Source organism: Eurosta solidaginis, chromosome 3 (genome assembly GCF_040869045.1).
Source record: "Eurosta solidaginis isolate ZX-2024a chromosome 3, ASM4086904v1, whole genome shotgun sequence".
Classification (NCBI taxonomy): domain Eukaryota; kingdom Metazoa; phylum Arthropoda; class Insecta; order Diptera; family Tephritidae; genus Eurosta; species Eurosta solidaginis.
In genome coordinates this window covers 137,029,197-137,053,225 of record NC_090321.1, presented here as the reverse complement: position 1 = coordinate 137,053,225, position 24,029 = coordinate 137,029,197, and the positions used below count along the sequence as shown (strand labels likewise).

At 40.0% G+C, this 24,029-nt stretch overlaps 1 protein-coding gene across 23 annotated transcripts in view; it reads right to left on the bottom strand.

Annotated features, from left to right (window-relative positions):
* The window catches only part of RyR (Ryanodine receptor), a 1,962,175-nt gene that overhangs the window by 289,545 nt on the left and 1,648,601 nt on the right, over positions 1–24,029 (bottom strand). For 16 of the 23 annotated variants that reach the window (XM_067773071.1, XM_067773075.1, XM_067773079.1 and 13 more), the window contains 2 exons: positions 3,061–3,198; positions 2,614–2,900 (listed from right to left, as the gene is read on the bottom strand). In XM_067773071.1, the coding sequence (XP_067629172.1) occupies positions 2,614–2,900; positions 3,061–3,198 (425 nt within the window). The remainder of the gene's footprint in view (positions 1–2,613; positions 2,901–3,060; positions 3,199–24,029) is intronic. The other 7 variants (XM_067773082.1, XM_067773092.1, XM_067773085.1 and 4 more) reach the window with 1 other exon arrangement.

Here is a 24,029-nt window from a genome sequence, read left to right as displayed (position 1 = left end):
AGTCGCGGTCTTTAGTGTAGTGCCAAAAGTGAATTGAAAAGTTTTGTATTCAATGTGCGTTTTGTTGGGTGCGCGAGTGAAAAAGTATTTTTTCTAAAGTGCGGTTTCACGCTAAAAGTAAACGCGAGAGAATAAAATAAGAGTGAACCTTGATACTAAGGAATCCTCCCTAGGTGCACCGCAGAGCAAGAAGTACCGCCACCACTGGGGGTGGAAAAATCCCCTCCAGAAAGCAGCAAAGTCACCGGTAAGTCAAAGTGTGAGATTTAAAATTTTTGTTTGAAAAACCTTTTTTTACCCTTGATTTTTTTTTTAACTTTTTTTCTCTTATTAGAGCATTTTCTTAGAATCTTGATTTAAATAATTTTGTTTGAAACTAAACATTTTTTTGTAAATTTTGTGAAACCAGAGAGTTGTTAGTAAGCCATTTTATTTTTGGAATTTTATAAAAAAATAAATTGAGTTAAAAATAGTTTCGAATCGTTAAATCGGCTCAACCTAAAGTCCACTTCGCGAAAGTAGAGTTTTTCATAGATGGTTCTTTGATGATGGAGGTGATGATGCAGCAGAACGCTGAGATGAATCATCACATGGGCGAAGTGCGAATGGTAAGGGAGGATATATCCACTCTTAGCAACCGTGTCGCTCATGTGGAGACATCTATGCGCGCTCCTGCTGCATCAGCTCTCCACCGAACACGTCCACGCCAGGACAAGATAGCGATGCCACCACGAACCAGCACAGAACCGCGAACCACACAGATACAGGCAACGGCCACTCCAGCTATTCTGGGCGAAAGAAAGTAGATTTAGACAAATGGCACCTTAAGTTCGACGGGTCAGCAAAGGGGATGCCGGTGGAAAGTTTTGTTTTCAGGTTGGAACGAATGCGCGTACAATACCAGTTCTCCTATCAGCAGTTGTCTTCCGATTTCCACTGTCTAGTTTCAGGGCCCACTCTCAAGTGGTATTGGCAGGTGCTGGAAGATCACGCCGATGATTAGTCGTTTGACTATTTTGGGTTGAAGAGGGAAATTTTATCTCAATTTAAATCGGCAGAGTCAGACTACGAGGTAATACGCGAGATTATGGACCGAAAGCAGCTGCCCCTAGAGAGCTTGGACGAATACTATGCTGACGTCCACGACCTAACGTTCCGACTGAGGCAAAGAATCCCGGAGAGCGAGCTGGTCAAAATTATTAAGGGCAACCTAAAATCGTATCAGGCCAACCTGAAATTCGCGACAAAGACAGAGACATTGGCGGAGTTGAAGACCGAATGCAAGAGGGCGGAAAAGTTAATTAAGGAAACAGGTCTAGGGCGAAGCCAGTCAGCGAGTTAGGGACAAACAACGTGGGTTGGTCAGAAGGTCAGAAGAGTGAGTTTAGCATAGAGGCGTTCAACAAAGACAATAGGAATTTAGGAGTTAGTAAAAATATGTCTCGTGCCCCTGTCACATAAACCATCCTAAACTAACCATCCAACATCCCAACTAATTTTCCTAGTCCTGTCGCAAGTTCGTCGTCCAATGTCCATAGTCAAAATGTTAGTCCTGTCCAAAACCAATTGTTTTGTCCGCCCCCGTTTCACCTTATGTTGTGTTATGCTTGTGGCATGCCGGTGGATTTCTATTTGAAGAACCCGGTAGAAGCAGCAAAAGACACAAAGTGCTAGTCGAATTTCCACTTTATGAAATATTTTGCGTGTGGAGGTGATTCGTCCTTTTGTGTCTTTAAACCAGAGGCGGGAAACCGGGCGTTGGCAGAGATGTCCGGGAGCTCTGCCTTAAACCAGGATCGCCCGGGGAATTAATAGAAGATAGGCAGATAGAAATTTTAAAAAGAGATAGGGCAAACGAGGTAAAGGAAAAAGTAGAGGAAAAGAAGAAAGTTGAGCCAGTTAGGGATAGTTTACATGTTAGGAAGTTGAGGTATGAGGAAGCAGGGAGAAAAATATTCTGCGAAAAGATCAAGGCTAAAAAGAAGAAGAGAAATACTATCTAATTTACCCAATTGCATGGAAAGCAACAATAAAAAGTAATCGAGTTGAGTTGGCTAAGCGGTTTCAACTAAAACCGCTTAGGTAATTGTCGACCTGATTGTTAGTGTTGTATAGTGTTGCATATTCAAAAATAGCGCACTATTGTGAACGAGCGAATGAAGTGAACATACGAATGTGCAGATAAAGTAAAAAAAAAAAAAAAACAAAATAACAGCGTGGCGGCAGGGTGACATACATACAAACAGTCACACGCATTTCATGTATTTTGTTTTTGTAATTCTCTGGTTGAGTGTCAAAAACATACTGCGCTAGAAGTAAAAATGTCATAGCAGGCAAAAAAAGGAACAATTAGCTGATAAACTTAAACCATCTGTATGGTTTTGCCATAATGAAACTGTTTAGCTATTTGAAGCGTTTTTTTCAAGCTCGCTTGCAAAAAAAAAAAACAACTATCGTAAATGAAGCTCTAGTGAGGTGCGATTATTCCTAATTAAACACTTTAACTACCATCTTAATGCTAGTATCGCAGCTCCAACATTACACACCCTTATATATCATTACTTTACGCCACTATTAAGGTAGATGCATACATACGTATATTGAAATACTTACTTATGTAGTTTATAGCCTTGATATTGCATGTATTTAAGGAACTCCTGTGACCTTTCCCGATCTTTACGTTTTTCTTTATCCGTCAATAGATCATATGGAACTAGCTGAGGGTGAATACCTCCACCACAAGAATTAAGTTCTTCTTTCTTTTTTTTTGCCCATATGTCATGAGAATTTTCGGCTAGACGTTCGGCCATATTCTGCATTTCTCTACTCAGCGTTAGATTTGTCATGTCAACTGGATGTGGATTGTAATTGAATGGACTGCCTTCATTCTGAAAATCATTCTGTTAATAAGGAAACGCTACAACATTCAGATATAGCAAAGGTGGTTAAGTTTTGATGGAGATTTGAACAAGCTAATTAATTGTTTTAGTAAATAAGGCTAAAAACTTATCAGTATACTTGCCATTTCAGAAGATACAATTGGAAATTTAAAATACATACGATTTGTGGTTTGGATTGTCGTCGGGTTGATCCGTGATGATTAAGTGGAGCATCAATATCGGACTGTTCTATGCGCCAACCAATAGACAGCAGAGCTTTCAGGCATTCTCTAACAGGATCTCGATAACGCCCACGTTCCTTTTTAAATTTAAAGATTTGTTTTATTAGGAGTGTAAGTAATGCGAATTATATATAATATTATATAAATGTAGGTAATTCTTAGGACTGCCACGTTGCATTTGAAATTTTTTAAGGTCATATGCATTCATTATCATTATATAACTTAATTCTTAACTGTTAATTCAACAATCATTTGTTTCGTGAAAAAAAACTCATAGAATTAGTTTATGAAGATGAAAATAACAAAATGTGTAGGGTGTGAGACTTCACGAAGTTGTCGTCTTTTAAAAAAACAAAAAAAAAAAATCCCATTTCTAAATAGTCAGCATACAATGTTTTCCAATCAGACAAATATCACAGGAGCTATTCGTTATTGGATTTGAATCGTGGTATGTTGCAAAATACTTCAAAACAGAGCAAAAATCTGCCCAAGTTTTGATGTGATATTAACTCCAATTCCAGATCATCGGTTGAAAATGGCAAAGTTAAAGCAAAGCGGAGTGGTTCGGTTCACCGGTTCGAACCACCTTGACAAAATTCTAACCGGTTCACGAGCGGTTTCTGGGCACCTTTGAACCGGTTCGCTTTAAGTAATTTAACCCATTTATTATTAGTCATATGATAATTAAGACAAATTTCCTATGAAATATCTAATGACATATGGTTAAATGCATGTATCGACCTGGGTCAATCGGTATAAAATACCTACAGATTGAAATTCTTTACAGGTATGAAATGAAAAACTATAGTCTCACAATATAACAGACCACTATTGCAAAGGGCGGCTACCACCCCGCTGGAAGGACCAGGTGGAAAACGATCTAAATTTCCTTGGTAGGAACAATTGGCGCCAGTTTTTCCAGCGAAGAAGTCACTGGTGGGCCTTGTTGGACGGTCATAATCGTTTAGACGGTTAAGCGCCAATTAAATAAGTAAGTAATTACAACGGAGGGTGGGACCGTGAGTAGAAGTCCACGAAAGTGGGGAAAGCTTCTGACCGCCATTCACCTGGGAATGGCCAGAGCGATTCTTGCATGCGGTTCAAGCAGCTCACTACTGCCGGTCGCTTGCGGCCAAGTATCCTCTGGGTAGCCGCTAAACATCCGTTTAGCGGTGAGCTAATGTGAGAAAGCGACAACCTGGCTAGGCCACTCTGACATAATCGGTTTAAGGGCTAGCCGGAGGAGATCTCATCGGCAGCGTCTGTACACCTCTAGGTGCAGCTGCAAGCGGGCGTCTGTCTGGGAGCAAGCGGCTCGCTATATAAACGTGCCAAGTAATAATTTCACCCCCGCTGAGCGGGATGTGCGCTGGGCTTGGGACCCGCCACGTAAATAAATATAAATAAATACACTCTCTATTGATGACGACCATGGCAAACGTTTGAAGGACAATGAATTGAGGACATGCACCTGGAACGTCCGCTCCCTGAATGGGATTGGTGCAGATGTCCGGCTGGTTGATGTCTTCGTCAAAGCAAAATCTGACATCACCGCCATCCAAGAAATGCGTTGGACGAAGCAAGGAAGAAAGAAGATCAAAAATTGTGTCATATATGGAGTGGCCAAACGAATAAGCGCAGTTTCGTCGTCGGATTCGTGGTGGGAGAGAGACTTTGTCGCCAAGTTCTGGCGTTCACACCTGTGGACGAACGTCTCGCCGCTATCCGAATAAAAGCAACATTTTTTAACATATCATTCATCTGCGCCCATGCGCCGACAGAGAAGAAAGACGATGAGGTGAAAGACACTTTTTATGAACAATTAGAACGCACATGCTAGCGCTGCCCCCGTCACGATATAAAAGTCGTGCTTGGTGACTTTAACGCCAGGGTGGGCAACGAAGGTGTTTTTGGCCCTACAGTCGGAAAGTTCAGCCTACACAATGAAACTTCTCCTAACGGACTGAAGCTGATTGACTTTGCCGGTGCTCGAAACATTGTCATATCCAGCACGAGGTTCATGTATAAAAAGATACATCAAGCTACATGGCTGTCTCCTGATCGAAATACTCGCAATCAGATCGATCACGTTGTGAAAGACGGACGGCATACCTCCAGTGTTTTAGATGTGCGCACGATCCGAGGACCTAACATCGACTCGGACCATTATCTCGTTGCAGCCAAAATACGCACCCGCCTCAACGCGGCTAAAACCAAGGAACAAAAAACACAAGGAAAGGCGTCGAAAAGCTTCAATCACAACAGACTGCCAATGATTTCGCAACTCGACTCTCACACCTGCTCTCTGAGAGCACAACTCATCCTGAAGGAATACAGGAGCAGTGGGGGCATATTTCCAAAGCACTTCGTACTGCTGCCGAGGAAAAAATTGGTTACCGGCGACCACTAAAGAACAACTGGTACGATGAAGAATGCCGCCTTGCAACTGAAAGAAAAGACGCTGCCTACAGGGCTACGTTAAAAGCGAGCGCGAAAAGAAGAGTGTGTGAACGCTATCGTGAGTTGAAAAAGGAAGCGAGACGCCTTTTCAGGAAGAAAAAAGCAGAATCAGAAAGGCGTAAGTGCGAGGAGCTTGAGCTGCTAGCCACTAGGAATAACGCCCGAAAATTTTACCAAAAAATACGGCGACAGACGGAAGGTTTTAAGACCGGGGCAAACTCCTGTAGGAAGGAAAACGGCGACCTTGTAACTGATGTCCAGAGAGTGCTTAGATTATGGAGGGAACACTTCTCTGTTCTCCTAAATGGAGGCAGCAATTCAGCGCGCAGAGATGAAAAACCCGATCCCGCAATCGATGATGATGGAATATATGTCCCCCGCCCGATTTTGACGAAGTTAGAATAGCAATAACCAGATTGAAAAACAACAAGGCCGTGGGCCCTGCTGGATTGCCTGCGGAGCTATTCAAGTACGGCGGCGAGGAGTTGGTAAGGCGCATGCAGCAGCTTCTTAGCAAAATATGGGCGGAAGAGTGCATGCCCGACGGTTGGAATCTAAGTGTTCTTTTCCCAGTCCACAAGAAGGGGGATACTGCAAAATGCACCAACTATCGTGGAATCAGCCTTCTCAATATCGCATATAAGGTCCTTTCAAGTGTATTGTGCGAAAGATTGAAACCCACCGTGAACCGGCTGATTGGACCTTATCAGTGCGGCTTCAGACCTGGTAAATCTACCATCGACGAGACTTTCACAATGCGCCAAATCTTGGAAAAAACCCGTGAAAAAATAATCGACACACATCACCTCTTCGTCGACTTTAAAGCCGCCTTCGACAGCACGAAAAGGAGCTGCCTATATGCCGCTATGTGTGAAAATGTGTGCAAAATGACGTTGAGCAACACCATCAGCTCAGTCAGAATTGGCAAGGACCTCTCCGAGCCGTTCGAAACTAAACGAGGTTTCAGACAGGGTGACCCCCTATCGTGCGATTTCTTTAATTTGATGCTGGAAAAAATTATACTAGCTGCAGAACTTAACCGCACTGGAACAATATACTACAAAAGTGTGCAATTACTGGTATATGCTGATGGCATTGATATCATCGGCCTAAACACCCGCGCTGTTAGCTCTGCTTACTCCAAACTGGAAAAAGAAGCGGTAAATATGGGTTTGATGGTGAATGAGGACAAAACGAAGTACCTGCTGTCATCGAGCAAAGAGTCAGCGCATATGCGCCTTGGCAACCACGCTACTGTTGGCAGCCATAATTTCGAAATAGTAAAAGACTTCGTTTATTTGGGAACCAGCATCAACACTAGCAACAACATCAGTACTGAAATCCAAGGAAGAATCAATTTTGCCAATAAATGCTACTTTGGACTAGGTAGGCAATTGAAAAGTAAAGTCCTCTCTCGGCGAACGAAAATCATACTCTACAAGTCACTTATCGTACCCGTCCTGCTATATGGGGCAGAAGCATGGACCATGACAACAGCAGATGAGGCGGCTTTGGGAGTATTCGAGAGAAAAGTTCTTCGCAAGATTTATGGACCTCTACGCGTCGGCGATGGCGAGTACCGAAGAAGATTTAATGATGAGCTGTACGAGCTATACGCAGGCATCAACATAGTCCAGCGAATTAAAACGCAGTGGCTGCGCTGGCTAGGCCATGTTATGCGAATGAAAGATGATGCTCCGGCCAAGAAGGTGTTTCTATCGGAACCCGCCTATGTAAGCAGAGGTAGAGGGCGGCCCCCACTCCGTTGGAAGGACCAGGTGGAAAACGATTTAAACTCCCTTGGTGTGACCAATTGGCGCCGGTTGGCGGAGGGAAGGAGCGACTGGCGCGCCTTGTTGGACGGCCATAATCGTTTAGACGGTTAAGCGCCAATTAAGTAAGTAATTAAGTAATTACAAATATGTCTCACCATAATTAATAGATATTTTACCATGGTACTTTACTAACACAATTAAAAACTCACAAAAAATATCGAAAACTTGAGGAGTTTGAGTGTTTTAGTTTATAAAACTAGTTACACTCCCTGCAGAAAAAGTTTACCAAATGCTGAATAAAGCTAGGCTAATAGTTACCTGTATTTCGAGATTCTGGAAAGTAACTCACTCTAAGTCAACAACAAAAATTCATGCAATGTTGCCATAGTAACCGCCGTAACTTCGAAATTGAAAAGGTCAAACATAAAACTTTCTAAGTCACAAAATTATTTGCCAAATAAATGGCGACTAAAGTAAACTTTTAATTTCTTTGCTGAAATTTTTTTTGATCCGACCCAAACCTAAAACTTTCTAAGTCACAAAATTATTTGCCAAATAAATGGCGACTAAAGTAAATTTTAGTTTCTTTGCTGGAATTTTTTTTTGATCCGACCCGAACCATTTCGGATGGTTTCTGGTGCGGTTTTTGAAATGAAAACGGTTCAGTTCGGGCTGGTTTGCAGCCCCGAAAGCTACATTTAGCATATCGATACCGTATAGCATATCATGCGCAATGCCACGTCACAATAACCTACTCGCAGCCCTAACATTAAATATATACATACCCTACATCGCCTTGCACGGCGAACATCCATCCGCACATAATATGCCAATTAAATATACATAACCTACGATCGTCTTTCACAGCAAACAAACATCCGCACATAATATGCCTATTAAATATACATATCCTACGATCGCCTTGCACAGCGAACAACCACCCGCACATGGTATGCCAAGTACCAACAGTGAAAAACAAAACATACTTAGCACGCGTGGTACTGACTATCTGACGAGCATTTTTCATTCGCCATCATAACGAGGAGATATTGATGAGCTGAATTCTTAATAACTTTATGCGCTACCAAGTATGTAAGGGCAAACACCATCACTTACTGCATACTTCACCAAGGTCAGTACGGCCGAGGCCAACTTACTGTGGTAAGTGTCAAAGGGGTCCCAAGGTGAACGGGAAGACTCTCAACGAACCCATCGGGCTCATGGATTCCCCCTCACACCTATGGGAAACCAACCTTTTGCACAACGCCCCCCCTGGTAGGAGGGAATACGCTCCCCTTATACGTCGAAAGATGGATGGGCACGGGTAGTTACTTAATAAATACCAATACGGGTGGCATTTGTTGCGGACAGTTTACCCAGGGTTGCCGAGGATCATCCCCGCTCCCTGGTTGAAGTTTCGAGCCATATGCAAATGTGGACTACACCGCTCATGGTCGCTAGGACTCTTGTCCGAGGCTCTCTGAGAGGAGTACTGACTATACCCAGCAACAAATGGGGATGGAATGAGGCGCGACCAGTTCACTCAGGGTGGCCGAGGTGCACCTACCTCCCCCGCTCCCTGATTGAGGTGCCGAGCCTAATGCAAAAGTGGAATTCACTACACAGCTCATGGTCGCTAGGACTCTTATCCGAGGCTCCCTGAGAGGAGTACTGAGTCTACCAAGCAACCATGTATATTAGGCCGGGTCGATTTGTGGGGAGGCAAAAAAATCGCCCATTGCTCTCTGAAAATCATATTCTAGGGATCAAAATAAGAAACTTTGCCGAAGGAACCATACCTCTAACGAATTCTGATGTCCCCCTTTGGGTTGTTGTTGTTGTTGTTGTTGTAGCGATAAGGTTGCTCCCCGAAGGCTTTGGGGAGTGTTATCGATGTGATGGTCCTTTGCTGGATACAGATCCGGTACGCTCCGGTAACACAGCACCATTAAGGTGCTAGCCCGACCATCTCGGGAACGATTTATATGGCCACATTAAACCTTCAGACTATCCCTCCCTCCCCACCCCCAAGTTCCATGAGCAGCTGGTGGTCGCCAGAGCCTCGTCTGTTAGTGAAACAGGATTCGCCGCGGATAGGTGAGGTTGACAATTGGGTTTGGAGAAGCTATATATTGCGCTGGCAACCTGAAGGGTTGCGCTACACAGCCCCTTGAATCTGGTATTTAGTCGCCTCTTACGACAAGCATACCTACCGCGGGTATATTCTGACCCCCTAACCCGCTGGGGAGGGGGACATTTGGGTCGTAGGGGCAAGTTTTGAAAAATCCCACATTGAAATGCCTATGTTTTTTCTTTTTGGAGTTTATTTTTCTCTTTAGAAATTTATTTAGTCAGAACATATGTAAATGAAAAAATGAATTTAACTTAGTAATAGAAAAGAAATTAAAAAAAATTATTAGAAATTAGCGTTTTTACAATCCCCTTTTAAAACCAAGGCATCACTGTGATGCATTTGCATGTCGTAAACATAGTTGTGTGGGTTTTTTATTCAACCGTTTTAAAAAATGAAGGTATCACTGTGACACAATTGCAGATCGTAAAATTGCTTGTGTTGTTTTTTTTAAGCCACCACAAGATACAGCAGGTAGAATTGAAATTGCCCCTACCCAAAAGTTCGACCCAAAGGGGGGGGGGGGGGGGGGGGCATCAGAATTCGTTTTAGAGGAATGGTTCCTTCGGCAAAGTTTCTTATTTTGATCCCTAGAATACGATTTTCACAGAGCAATGGGCGATTTTTAAATCGACCCGCCCTAATGTATATACATAAATTTGTACGTTTGGCATCACTAACAAAAATATACTTCACCTAGGTCAAACCGCACCCTTCCTGTCCGCCGCCGTCAATCATTAGCCATAGGAGCACCATCGTAACCCGCCTGAAACAATCCGAGTAAGCTTTTTCTGGGGGTAAGATATTATTTGAGGATCATCACCACCATTCCCTGAGAACCGCGACCTGTACCATCATTTTTGAGGCCCGCTTCCACCGCTCCCGCGCTATTATCCGTAGCATCCCTCTCCCTCTCTCTGGGATCAAAGGCTGTCGGCATCGAAAGTCAAAAGCCGCATCGTGTCTGTGCGTGTTCGGAACAAAACAACAACTAATTGTGTTATTAATTGGTAGAGGTTTGTGGGATCTTCGCCTGACCCTGGAGCGGCTGAGCTTATCTCAGCCTTCGACAAAACCCACCTCGTATGTACCTGTGGCGTATCTCCACATGAGACAGCATCTATGCCTTCTTATTCTTATTACTTATATTACTTAGCGGTGCAAAGGCCTTCTACAAAGAAAACGGCAGTATAATGGACAGAATAAAATGGAACTTCGCCGGCAACTTCTTCTGACGCCGAAAAGGGCTCCTTGCATGATAAACTAGAAAAAACCTAATAGCTCAGCCTTTAGCAAGACATCTGAATCGTGTTTTCCTATTAAGGTTAAGATACGTCTAGGTGTTTAAAAATTTAACCTCAAAGAACAAGCTGAATCGGTTATTGCGATGATGTTGCAGGTCCTGCTGGTGATGGAGAGTGAGCTGCTTGCTGATATAGGAAAATTATAATGAAACTGCAAGGCCATGTACATCCCGATAAAACAAGGATAAGGACACTGTTACCCGTAATAGATATGTAGTGTTGCACCAGTTAATATGCCCAAACTACTTCAGTTGTCACATTTTCATCCTTCAAGAACTTGTCGCAATCGTCAAGCTTTGTTGTTGATTTTTTTTATCTGTGCTCTTGTGTTTCAATAAATATAGTGTTTAATATTGCTAAATATAGTGGCAATTAGAAAACACATTTTACTTACGGTTGCTATTAATGGTCTATTAATACCTTTGACTCTCGTGACACAGGGCGCGTCCAGTATTTTCGGCTGTTTTAAGAGCTACATTTCCCGATTTGCGAACAGTAGCAATCCCGACCATCAGTCGCTACCGCGTCTCCTGACCCTCACACCATATGCCATCACAGAAGCTATAGCACTGTGACTTCGAACTCATACCTTCGTCGACGTCACTTTCCTAGAAGCTCTCGGTGTAGCTCCGAAGACTATCCAACGGATACTTTTGTCGCGCTATGCTGCCGAGCTCCACCAGAGAAACACCTTGAAGCGTTAGGGAGTGAATATTCGGCCAAGAATGCCGCCCTCGAAATCATAAGCAGACTAAGTGGATGTTATTGCATAATGGGTGAAAATCGTATAATCCTCGGCGCATCTACATAATTAAAATTTTACAAGGACCCTGGATAAAATTTTTAAAATGTATACCAAAGTTTTCAGACGTTTATGTTCACAACATTGATTTCAGTAGTTTTCGTTAAATCAAAACGATATCTTAGAATGGAAGTCGACCGATTTTAAATTGAAAGCTGTTAACTGCTATTTTCCGGCCTTTATAAGAGCTCATTATGGATGACCGCGTAGCTTCAGTCTAGTTCGACTGTCGACTACGTTAGGGTAGTAGCACTCACGGTCATTAGTTCGACTGTCTTGGGAAAGCTTTTGCTTCACCACTTTGAGTGTTCTTGCGAAGGACAAAACCTCACCTGGTAAATATATGTGCCTACTTATTCACATTTGTAAAAGGAGCCGTAACGTGTAGGTGATATTTAAACTTGGTTGATAGGCTACAATCAATGTGATTCACTCCAAGGGACTAATTTTGGATAGGGCCGCCAACTTTAGGAAATGTCAAACCGGGAGACTTGGGTGTTGAAGGATGAAGTGTGAAAATCAAAATTAACATTTCAGACGCTATTGTATAGTTTCGCAAATAAACAACAGATGTTTGAATGTAAGTCCCAGTGATTTTTCAAACCCTTCTCATACGTTTGTACATATATCCACAACTTAAATATGAGGTAAGAAACATTTCGAAGGAGTGTTTATGCCCTTAAAATCTACTAAAGGATTTTGCATCACTGATTTCGCTTATTATTTTAGCCAATCGGGATATACAATTTTTTTTTAAAAATCGGCACCTTTTTCGGGTAATTTGCTTTTTTGAACACTTTGAGGACAATTTGAAAACATGTTCGCCTCAGGGGCGGATACAGGTCTCCAGATGAGGGGGGGCGATCATGGCCGAAAGCTCATAATCCATTTTTGCGATGGAGGTCAGTAATATAAATTAATGATTAACTTCAGAACACCATTTTTACATAATTACAAATAAACGTATCGAATTTATATTTAAGCACTCAAATTAGCTCAACTAATTGAAAGAATTCGAACAAAAAACAATCAAGAAATGATTTTATACAGCCCAAAGGTAGACGCTAGTTCTTTCTGATAAGAGAGTTTCACTTGTGGCTTTAACTAAGTGGAGTTATTTTGAATCTATATCTATTGCAGCAATCAAAAAAGGAAAAAAAGAGATGAATAATTTGACTTCAGATCCCAATCTTGGAAACGAATGAACTTTTGTTTACAATTGAATGAACAGACAGCTGATTTCGAGCCCCATTCCTGGAAACGAATTGAGAGAGAATAAAAGTTTCGTATCAGGTCATCAGTGGCTCTGATATTGCATAAATGAAATGACATATTAAGTGTGTTCCGGAACTTTTATAAAAAAAAAATGAAGTTGGTTTGTGATGTGAAGAATTTTTTTATGTTTTGCAAGGTCACCATGATTCAACTATTTTATTCACAAACCATGGCATATCTGCGGCAATAAGCGGAAAAAGCAAAGCTCACTTATTTATTATTTACCTTTTTTCGCTAGACAAGCAGACAAAAGAAGATAAGAAATATTTCATTCAATCTCAATTTTACGGAAATCTAAAAAATGCATTTCAATTTCTGGCAAATTAAGCACGCCCAATATTTATTCAGGTAGGTCTGGAGGGGGCGATCGCCCCATCGCCCCCCCCCCCCCTGTATCCGCCATTGGTTCGCCTTGGGTCATTTTATTTGAATTCATTGTTCATTATTAATTTTTCGAAAAAAATATGCAAATTGAGCATATAAAGTTATTATATAACTTTTCCTTTAGTGTTTTGTTTGAATAACTTGCTGAATTGGGTGATGCAAAGTCCGTGTTAAGCTGACATCGAAAACGCCTGTTTTTATAACTTTCCTGAAAACGAAATGGTATATTAACTTTGGCACGAATCTCAAAATTGTAAGTCCTTAAAGGAAAATAGATAGACCCGCCATGAAGTATACCGAAATAATCAGGACGACGAGTTGAGTTGATTTAGCCATCTCCGTCTATCCGTCTTTCTGCTTGTATGCAAACTAGGCCCTCAATTTTTGAGATATCTTGATAAAATTTGGTGAGCGGGTATATTTAGGTGTCCGTTTAGACATTTGTCGGAACCGGCCGGATCGGTATATATATCCTCCATACAACCGATTTTCCAGAAAAAGAGGATTTTTGTGATATCTTCCTCAATTTATCAGATTGAAGCTTCATACTTCACCATATGCTTTCGTACATTGCACATATTGTTAACTGAAAAAATGGATGAGATCTATAGTATATATATTATATATATAGTATATATCCCCCACAACCGATTGTTTAGATAAGAAACTTTTCGTAATTACGGCCCCATTTTGACAGCTAGAAGCTACAAATTTCACCAAATGCATACGTATATACCATATATTGTTGTCTGAAAAACTCATTGATATCGGTGGTATATATAGTATATACCCCATATGATCTGTCATTGCTGTCCCTTTTTTACGGCTAGAAGCTTCAAATTTCATCAAATACTTACGTTTACGTCATATATTATTAAAATCCGCAATTCGTAGTCATAGTTTTTATATGCAGACCACAAAAAACGTGAAACTTTGCATCCTCACACGAAGTACCTACCTATTTTTTTATTTTATATTTATCTTAAAAATCGTTTAGGTATGTACATCTGTTCACTATATATTTCTTATCTTATAGAGCCGATTCTTTGGAGATTACGAATGGGATACGATTATTATTCAGCCCCATTCTTGAAAGGCCGCCGGGGTGTGATGGTAGCGTTCTCCGCCTACCACACCGAAGATACTAGGTTCACGCCCCGGAAAAGCAACATCAAAAACTTTAGAAACAAGTTTTTTCAATTAGAAGAAAATTTTTCTAAGCGGGTCACCTCTCGGCAGTGTTTGGCAAGTACTACGAGTGTATTTCTGCATTAAAAGCTCTCAGTGAAAACTCCGTTCGGAGTCGGCATTAAACAAGCAGGTCCCATCCCGCCAGTTTGTAGGAAAAAATAGGAGCACGACGCAAATTGGAAGAGAAGCTCGGCCTTAGATCTCTTCGGAGGGTATCGCGCCTTACATTTATTTTTTTTTTATTCATGAAAGGTATGAAGCCAAAAACGACAAAAATCGGCGGCGCCGGCGGCGGCGACGTTTATCGGCGGCGTATATCTCTAATATTGCGGCCACCGTGGTGTGATGGTAGCGTGCTCCGCCTATCACACCGGATGCCCTGGGTTCAAACCCCGAGCAAAGCAACATCAAAATTTTTAGAAATAAGTTTTTTCAATTAGAAGACAATTTTTCTAAGTGGGGTCGCCCCCCGGCAGTGTTTGGCAAGCGCTCCGGGTGTATTTCTGCCATGAAAAGCTCTCAGTGAAAACTCATCTGCCTTGCAGATGCCGTTCGGAGTCGGCATAAAATCATGTAGGCCCCATCCGGCCAATTTGTAGGGAAAATCAAGAGGAGCACGACGCAAATTGGAAGAGGAGCTCGGCCTTAGATCTCTTCGGAGGTTATCGCGCCTTACATTTATTCTTTATATCTCTAATACATATAACATTAAATTATAACATATAAACAAAGAACATTGAAAACAATTCACAATATATTAATAATAACTATCGACTATTTCCGTGAGCATTCATGTTTATTCTCCGAAATCGCTGTTGAATAAGCGCAATTTATGTTGTCCACGTCTTCTTTAAAATTGACAGCATCTTTTATTCGTTGTTGTATCCTCAGTCCTTCCAGTGTCAGTCGGGCTTTTGTTTTTCTTTCTACGTCTAGTAGTCGTACATTTGTAAAGTCCGCTGAATGTTTGTTGTTTGTAAGGTGGTCAGCTAAAGCTGTATTCGTTTTGTTATTTCTCGCGTCTGCTTTGTGCTCATTCACTCGAATTCCCAATGCACGTTTTGTTGTACCAATGTATATTTTGTTGCAGTTTTCGCCAACTTTACCACGGCATTTTATTTCGTATAAGACATTGTGTTGTTGTTCTTTGTCTATTTTGTCTTTTGTTTGTGTAAATATTTTATTTAGGGTACACTGCGGTTTGTATACAAGGCATGTGTTGTTGTTGTTGTTCATAATTTTATTTAATGTTTTGTTGTATATATGTGACTCCTGTGTACACTTTATTTTCCCGTTCTTGTTTTTTTCCATAGTTCTGTGTTCCTGTTCTAATTTATTAATTGTTGTTTGTATAAACATTTCAATCACTGTATTAGGGTATCCATTTTTGAGTAGGATATTTTCTATTTTCCTGTCGTTGTCTATTCTGAACTCCTGTTGTTGTTGTTGTTGTTGTAGCGATAAGGTTGCTCCCCGAAGGCTTTGGGGAGTGTTATCGATGTGATGGTCCTTTGCCGGATACAGATCCGGTACGCTCCGGTACCACAGCACCATTAAGGTGTTAGCCCGACCATCTCGGGAATGATTTATGTGGCCACATTAAACCTTCAGGCCATCCCCTCCCTCCCCACCCCCAAGTTTCATGAGGAGCTCGGGGTCGCCAGAGCCTCGTCTTTTAGTGAAACAGGATTCGCCGCGGATAGGTGAGGTTGACAATTAGGTTTGGAGAAGCTATATATTGCGCTGGCAACCTGAAGGGTTGCGCTACACACCCCTTGAATCTGGTATTTTAGTCGCCTCTTACGACAGGCATACCTACCGCGGGTATATTCTTACCCTCTTACCCGATGGGGGCATTCTGAACTCCTGATGGCTTAGGGTGAAAATTTTGTTAGTGAGGTTTTCGGCGGTATTTTTCTTATGGGTCCATGGTAGAGATGTACGCCGCCGCCGCACAGTGTTTCTTATTTATGTGTTACTTATAATTTGTTTGTTACCGAGTCTTTGAGAGGCAGAGGCTTCTTAAGCGCCGAGATCTAAAACCGCTCAGCTACAGAGAAACTCATCAGCTGAGAAATATAGATTCATAAAATACAATAGACTAAAATTATAAATATAATTTTTTAATTATTAAGAGAAGATAGAACCGTCTTTTTAATGGCAAAGAGCGAGTCCGAAACATCAATTATTCTCGAGTGAGAGTTATAATCTTCACACAAACATAGAAAAGGGTCGTGTAGTTGGAAATTGCTTCTGCATTGTTTAAGAATTATAGGTTTATAATGCCTTGAAACTCGGCATGGAACATTCGAGTTTACTTCGTTCAATAGAAATGGGCTTGAAATCGATCCATTTAAAAGTCTAGCCATAAATAGTACACCTAGCATTTCTCTACGACTTGCAAGGGTAGGAAGATTTATTAGTTTTAATCGATTAGTGTAAGGAGGAAGATTATACGGAGAGTCCCATTGAAGATTTCTAAAGGCGAAAAGTAAAAACTGTTTTTGTATTGATTCTAGTCTATCCACATGAACTTGATAACGCGGATTCCAAATTATCGTTCGTGTATGTTCCCACGTGAAAAAACAACTGGATTTACATTTTTCTATGTTGAGAGGCATAAAATTCGAATTACACCAAGTAACTAAACGATTTAAATCCGCCTGGAGTACAGAACGTTCTTCAACCGACGCGTATGACTTAAAAGGTTTTACGTCGTCGGCATACATTAAAATTTTAGAATATTTTATAGTTGTGGAAACATCGTTTATAAAGATCAAAAACAGAATAGGACCGAGATGGCTGCCCTGAGGCACACCGGAGGGAACATCGATGATATTCGAACAAATTTTTTTAAAAATGACTCTTTGAGTTCTACCGCAAAGATAGGAGGAGATCCAGCGAGTTAGGCCAGGTTGAAAACCAAGCAATTCGAGTTTATAAACAAGTAATGAGTGGCGTACTTTGTCGAATGCTTTGCTGAAATCAGTGTATATAACGTCGGTATGATGATTGTTTCTAAACCCATTAAAGACGTGAGTTGTAAATTCAAGCAAATTGGTTGTGGTTGATTTGGCTCTACAAAAGCCATGCTGAGAACTATCTATCAATGTAGAAATCGAAAATGTAAGGTGATTAGTAACGATTGCTTCGAAAAGCTTAGGGATAGCGGAGAGCTTTGCTATTCCACGATAGTTTTCAATAGACGACATGCTTCCTTTTTTATGGAGTGGGACAAGAAAAGATTCCTTCCAAGCCGTCGGGAAAATGTCATTATTTAAAGAGAGGTTAAACAGATCAGTAAGGGGCTGGTAAATGTATTCCGCACATTTTTTAAGAAAACATGTTGGTATCAAATCGGGACGGTATTTGAAGGATTCTTTTAGGGTCTTTAGATGTAGTAGAACATCTTCAGGCAGCAAATGTGGGGCATATATTGAGTTACTAGAATGGAGCTCATACGGATAACTTGTAGGTGATGAATCAACCACAGCAGAGTAATTAGAGTGAAAGAATTGAGCGAAGAAGTTTGCAATCTCTTGATCGTCGCTGGAAATGCTATTTCTAAACTTCATGGCAGAAGGAAATCCGTTAGTTCTGCGTTTAGAATTTACGACATCATAAAAAGACTTCGGGTGGCAAATAATGTTTCTTTTAATTTTACATATGTAAGCTTTATAACACTTTTTATTAAGTTCAAAATACTTATGACGGAAAATAGCGTACTGTGCATAATAAGAATATAAACCGGTTCTCTTATATAATTTGAGTAAACGTAATTTCTTATTTTTTAAAGCTTTTAAATCTTTAGTAAACCAGGCTTGCACTGGTTCAATGTACGAGCATTTGCGTTTGGGCACATGTTTTTCAAATAAAGTATAAATGGTTTTATTAAAATGTAAAACGTTTTCCTCTACATCCTCTTTATATCGAGGCCAAGTTATCTCAGAAAGCTCTTTATTTAAATTGTTGAAATTAGTTTTGGAAAAATCAAAGCATCTGGTAGAGACACATGTTTTGTTAGTGCAGCCGACTTCGTTGCTTATGATTTCGTAAGTTATCTCAAAAGAAGGATGGTAAGCGTCTTCTGGCAAAACAAGAGGTTCACACCGATTTATAGAGAATTTAGATATGTCGTCAACAAATGCTAAGTCTAAGAATTAACCATACTTATTTGGAAAGAAGTTGATCTGATTAAGGCAAAGATCAGTAATTCCATCCAAAAAGTCATTGTTATGCATCTTGGATGATACGGGGACAATATTGTGATCAACGGTATTCCAAGATATATGTGGCAGGTTAAAGTCGCCTAAAGCAATCATTGAGTCCGTGGACTTTATCATCGAATTGACTGATTGTAACAGTGAATTATGGTGCATATACACTGATAGATCAGAAGACGGTGGAATATAGCAAACGGCTAAGTAAATATGACCCCGGTCTAGTAAGATTCGAATGCATTTAAACTCGATGGAATCAACTTCGGCTAAATTAACATCTTCAGATGGAATTGAAGAATGTACAGCTAGCAAGACACCACCTCCGGTCCTATTTAAGCGATCATTTCTATAGGTCTGATACTCACCACAAAAAATTTCGGAATTTAAAACATTGGGCATTGGGTTTCAGCCATGTTTCGGTAAAAGCAATAATATTATAGTTACAGTGAATGGTTTTCATATATAAGTCAGTTAATTTAGTATTTAAGCCTCTAACGTTTTGACAGTAAATGCTTAAGCAAGATATTAAATTAAGTTTTTTGGATCGGAACTTTGAGGAGGAATTTTTGCTACATTTTGAGTAATCTCAATAGTCTTATGCACAAATTCGCGAACAAAAGCCCCTGGCGGCCAAAATGCGCTGTCCAAAAGTTTATCAAAATTTTCTGAGTAGACATCATTCTAAATGAAGAAATGTTCCTTTCGTAATTAAATTTAAATTTTCTTAAAGTCATGCCGTCAGCCTTAATTTTCGAAGTGACATAAGACTTGATATCCTCAACGGAAGTGTCTTTGTCAAAGCGAGATACAAAAATCGATTTTTTGAGCGGGACTACAACCAGCTTCTTAGCCGGTGCTACTGAATAAGAAGTCACAGATTGAGAAGTTACAGTTTCAGAAGTTACAGTTTGAGGCTCTAAGGTTTTTTCCGCGGCCTTAGAAGTGGGTGAAACCACAGCTTGCGGATTAGGGGAAGCCAAGTCTATGAGCCCCACTTGCGGAAGATTAATGTTCTGAGCAGGATTAATATTCAAAGCATTAGGTGAGTCTTCAGAATGATTTTGATTATTATCGCGGTTGTCTTTATTTCTATTTAAACAATGCGGTAACTCATCCAAACACTTGAAGGATTTGAACAAGCTATCATATTGATTGAACTTTTCCGTGATTATGGAAAACCCTTTAGCAATATCAGAAAACGCATTTCGTGTTTGTCTAAACAGTTTAAATAGGTCAACCTCAGTTGATCTGCATTTAATGCATGACCAACGTACTCCCTTCTCCCCATCATTGACAGTGTCAACAACTCTAGCCGTCAGTCCCACGCACTTTCCATGGGCGAGCCCATCGTGTAGAACTAGCTAGCTGGACAAAAACAAAGTTCTTGTCCCAAGAAAAGTGTAAAGAGAAATGAAAGAAAACAAACAAAATAACGGGATTTTTGCTTTTTTTTTGAGATTTTTGCTCATATATATTGAGTAATTGAAGTAAGAAGGCAGGAGTGGCCGTAAAATGCATTGATTAATTTGCAAAATTCTTGTTGAATATTAAGATTCATATTTCTTTTAAGTGAACACTTTTGGTGAATGAGGACAAAACGAAGTACCTGCTGTCATCGAGAAAAGAGTCAGCGCATATGCGCCTTGGCAAGCACGCTACTGTTGGCAGCCATAATTTCGAAATAGTAAAAGACTTCGTTTATTTGGGAACCAGCATCAACACTAGCAACAACATCAGCACTGAAATCCAGCGAAGAATCAATCTTGCCAATAAATGTTACTTTAGACTAGGTAGGCAATTGAAAAGTAAAGTCCTCTCTCGGCGAACGAAAATCATACTCTACAAGTCACTTATCGTACCCGTCCTGCTATATGGGGCAGAAGCATGAACCATGACAACAGCAGATGAAGCGGCTTTGGTAGTGTTCGAGAGAAAAGTTCTTCGAAAGATTTATGGACCTCTACGCGTTGGCGATGGCGAGTACCGAAGAAGATTTTATGATGAGCTGTACGAGCTATACGCAGACATCAACATAGTCCAGCGAATTAAAACGCAGCGGCTGCGCTGGCTAGGCCATGTTATGCGAATGAAAGATGATGCTCCGGCCAAGAAAGTGTTTCTATCGGAACCCTCCTATGGAAGCAGAGGTAGAGGGCGGCCCCCACTCCGTTGGAAGGACCAGGTGGAAAACGATTTAAACTCCCTTGGTGTGACCAATTGGCGCCGGTTGGCGGAGAGAAGGAGCGACTGGGGCGCCTTGTTGGACGGCCATAACCGTTTAGACGGTTAAGCGCCAATTAAGTAAGTAAGTAAGAACACTTTTACATAATTTTTTTGATGGATTCTAAGCTCGAAGGTACGTAAAATTTTTTAATAGTAATTCTTTCATAATTAGAGGATTTTCAATATATTTAACATTCCGTTATTAAGAAGAAAAGGTATTTTTTTCCCTATATTTCTAACTTTAGGGACAAAAAAGTTACATACATCCGCGGACATCCGGGCTTAATTTTACATATGTTATAGTCGCAAGATATTTGAACCTTTAAAGCTGATCTACAAACGGCAAAACCAATTCCCTGGTACAGGGAACACGTAGCCATAAAACATACAAAAATAAACGCGCAAGGTCAACAAGAGCACACCAAAAGCAAAAAGGCGAAGATCATTGACTTCAACCTGCCACAACCTACCGCACCAGTCACCAAGGCATAAAAACAGGTACATACAATGGATTGATGAAGATAAACCAAAACCAGGTTTCGGCAATACCAATGACGGCAACACTGCTCGTAGGTTTTTCGAATATTCTGAGGCTAGTGCTGAGATTACGGGATTGGATGTAACGCTCATCAAAAGATTCGACACTCTCCTTCGCGCATTAGCATCTGGGTGCAATATAAATATCCAAAGATTTGAAAAATTTGCGGTCGAGACTAAAAAACTATACATAGATCTCTATCCATGGTTTAATATGCCTGTTACAGTTCATAAATTCTTAGTGCATAGTACTGATATTATAAAATCAGCAATTTTACCTATTGGTCAACTTTCCAAGGAAGCACAGGAAGCCCGTAACAAAGATTTGAAACGATTCAGGGATTATAACACACAAAAGCAGACGCGTGAAGCCACGAATAGAGATCTTTTGAATATGTTGCTTATAACATCGTATCCTTTAGTTAACAGTTTTAGGGAGATACCTAAGAAAAAATTTAAAAGTCTGACTTCAGAAGTCTTAAATTTACTGTCCCCCGATAATGTTGAGGAGTCAATAAATACCCCAGTTGTTTGAAGCTTTCTCAGTAGTTTTGCTGATGTTCATTATTATTCCACAAGTGACTCATCCAATGAAAGTGATGATAGCGAATAATAACATAATTATAAAAGATAACCTACCCTATAACTTTTTGTTGGATCAGGTTTTATTCTTTTCTACTTTGTATGATACTTTACTTTTAAGTTTTTGTAATAAGTAATTTTGACATAATTAATTTAATTATTTACATTGTTATTATTATTATTGTAATTCACTTTTACATTCCTGACTGGTACTATAAAATAATTCTGTAAAAATTGTAGTGCCAGGATAAATACTCAAATAAATACAAAATATGTATGTACATATATGTACAGTCACTCACATAAATAAGTAGACACCCCTTTTTGGATAATTCTTACAATTTTCGCTTTCGCAAATTTATTTTAACTAATTTCCCATAAGAAAATTTGTCACGATCTATAACAAAAACTAAATAATATTTAAAAAATTCAACGAATTTTCATAAAAAATTTCAATTTTTTTCCGAATTTTTTGAGCATTGAGATTTGTATTCCATTCAATTTAAGTACAATAAAGCAATATTCTTAAGTCCTTTAAATTTTATGGATCTATGTCACTATGTGAATAACTGTATATGAAATAAGCAAATGTATGCATATGAAGTAAAATTTTGGAAAAAAATAAAAAAAAGAACATATGGCTGGAAAAAATGACGTAGTTGTAATAAATGACTGCAAATGAAACGGAAAATCTCATAAAATTATTTTGTCCAGCTAGCTTGTTCTACACGAAACACTGTGCGCCGGTTTGGGTCGTTTTTCGCACGCAGCGGCCGAATGTCAAAAATACCGGCGCGGCGGCGGCGGCGGCGTCCGGCGCATTATTATATTTTCTACTCGTTTGTGGCTGTTTAGGTCATTTATTGTTAATGTCGAAAATTGGTTGGATATGGTCGAAAGTGGTATCAACGGATGCGCATCACTGTCAGTTATAAGAAACTAATTGCGAAATTTAACTCTTTTTAGCTGTTCAAAAGTTATTAAAAAAAAAACAGGAGCTTTAAATGTCAGCTTAAGACGGACTTTGCATCACCCAATTCAAAGAAAAGTTATATAATAAATTTATATGCTCACTTTACATATTTAAAAAAAAATTTATAATGAACAATTAATTAAATAAAATTACCCAAGGCGAACATGTTTTCAAATTGTCATCAAATAAAAAAAAGCAAATTACTCCAAAAAGGTGCCGATTTAAAAAAAAATGTATATTGCGATTGACTGAAAAAATAAGAGAAATCAGTGATGCAAAATCCTTTTGTAGGTTTTAGGGGCAAAACACTCCACTGAATTGATTCTTACCTTATACTTAAGTCGGCGATATACATATGTACGTATGAGTAGGGTGTGCAAAATCCCTTGACCCGATTAAGTTAAGTCGGCGATATACATATGTACGTATGAGTAGGGTGTGCAAAATCGCTTGACCTTATATTCAAACAACTGTTGTTTCTTTGCGGAACTATACCTACAATAGCGTCTAAAATATTAATTTTGATATTCACAATTCATCCTTCCACACCCAAGACTCCCGTTTGGCGGCCATATCCAAAACTAGTCCCTTGGAGTGAATCACATTGATTATAGCCTATCAACCACGTTTAAATAGCACCAACATGTTACGGCTCCTTTTACAAATGTGAATACGTAGGCACATATATTTACCAGGTGAGGTTCTGTCCTTTGCAAGAACACTCAATGTGGTGAAGCAAAAGCTTTCCCAAGACAGTCGAACTAATGGCCGTGTGTGCTACTACTCTAACGTAGTGGACAGTCGAACTAGTCTGAAAACTGAAGCTACGCGGTCATCCATAAAGAGCTCTTATATCATAAGGTCGGAAAACAGCAGTTAACATCTTTCAACTTAAAATCGGTCGACTTTTATTCTAAAATATCGTTTTGATTTAGCGAAGACTATTGAAATGAATGTTGTGAATACAAACGTCGGCAAACTTTGGTCTATGTTTTAAAAATTTTATCCAGGGTCCTTGTAAAATTTTAATTATGTAGATTCGCCGAGGATT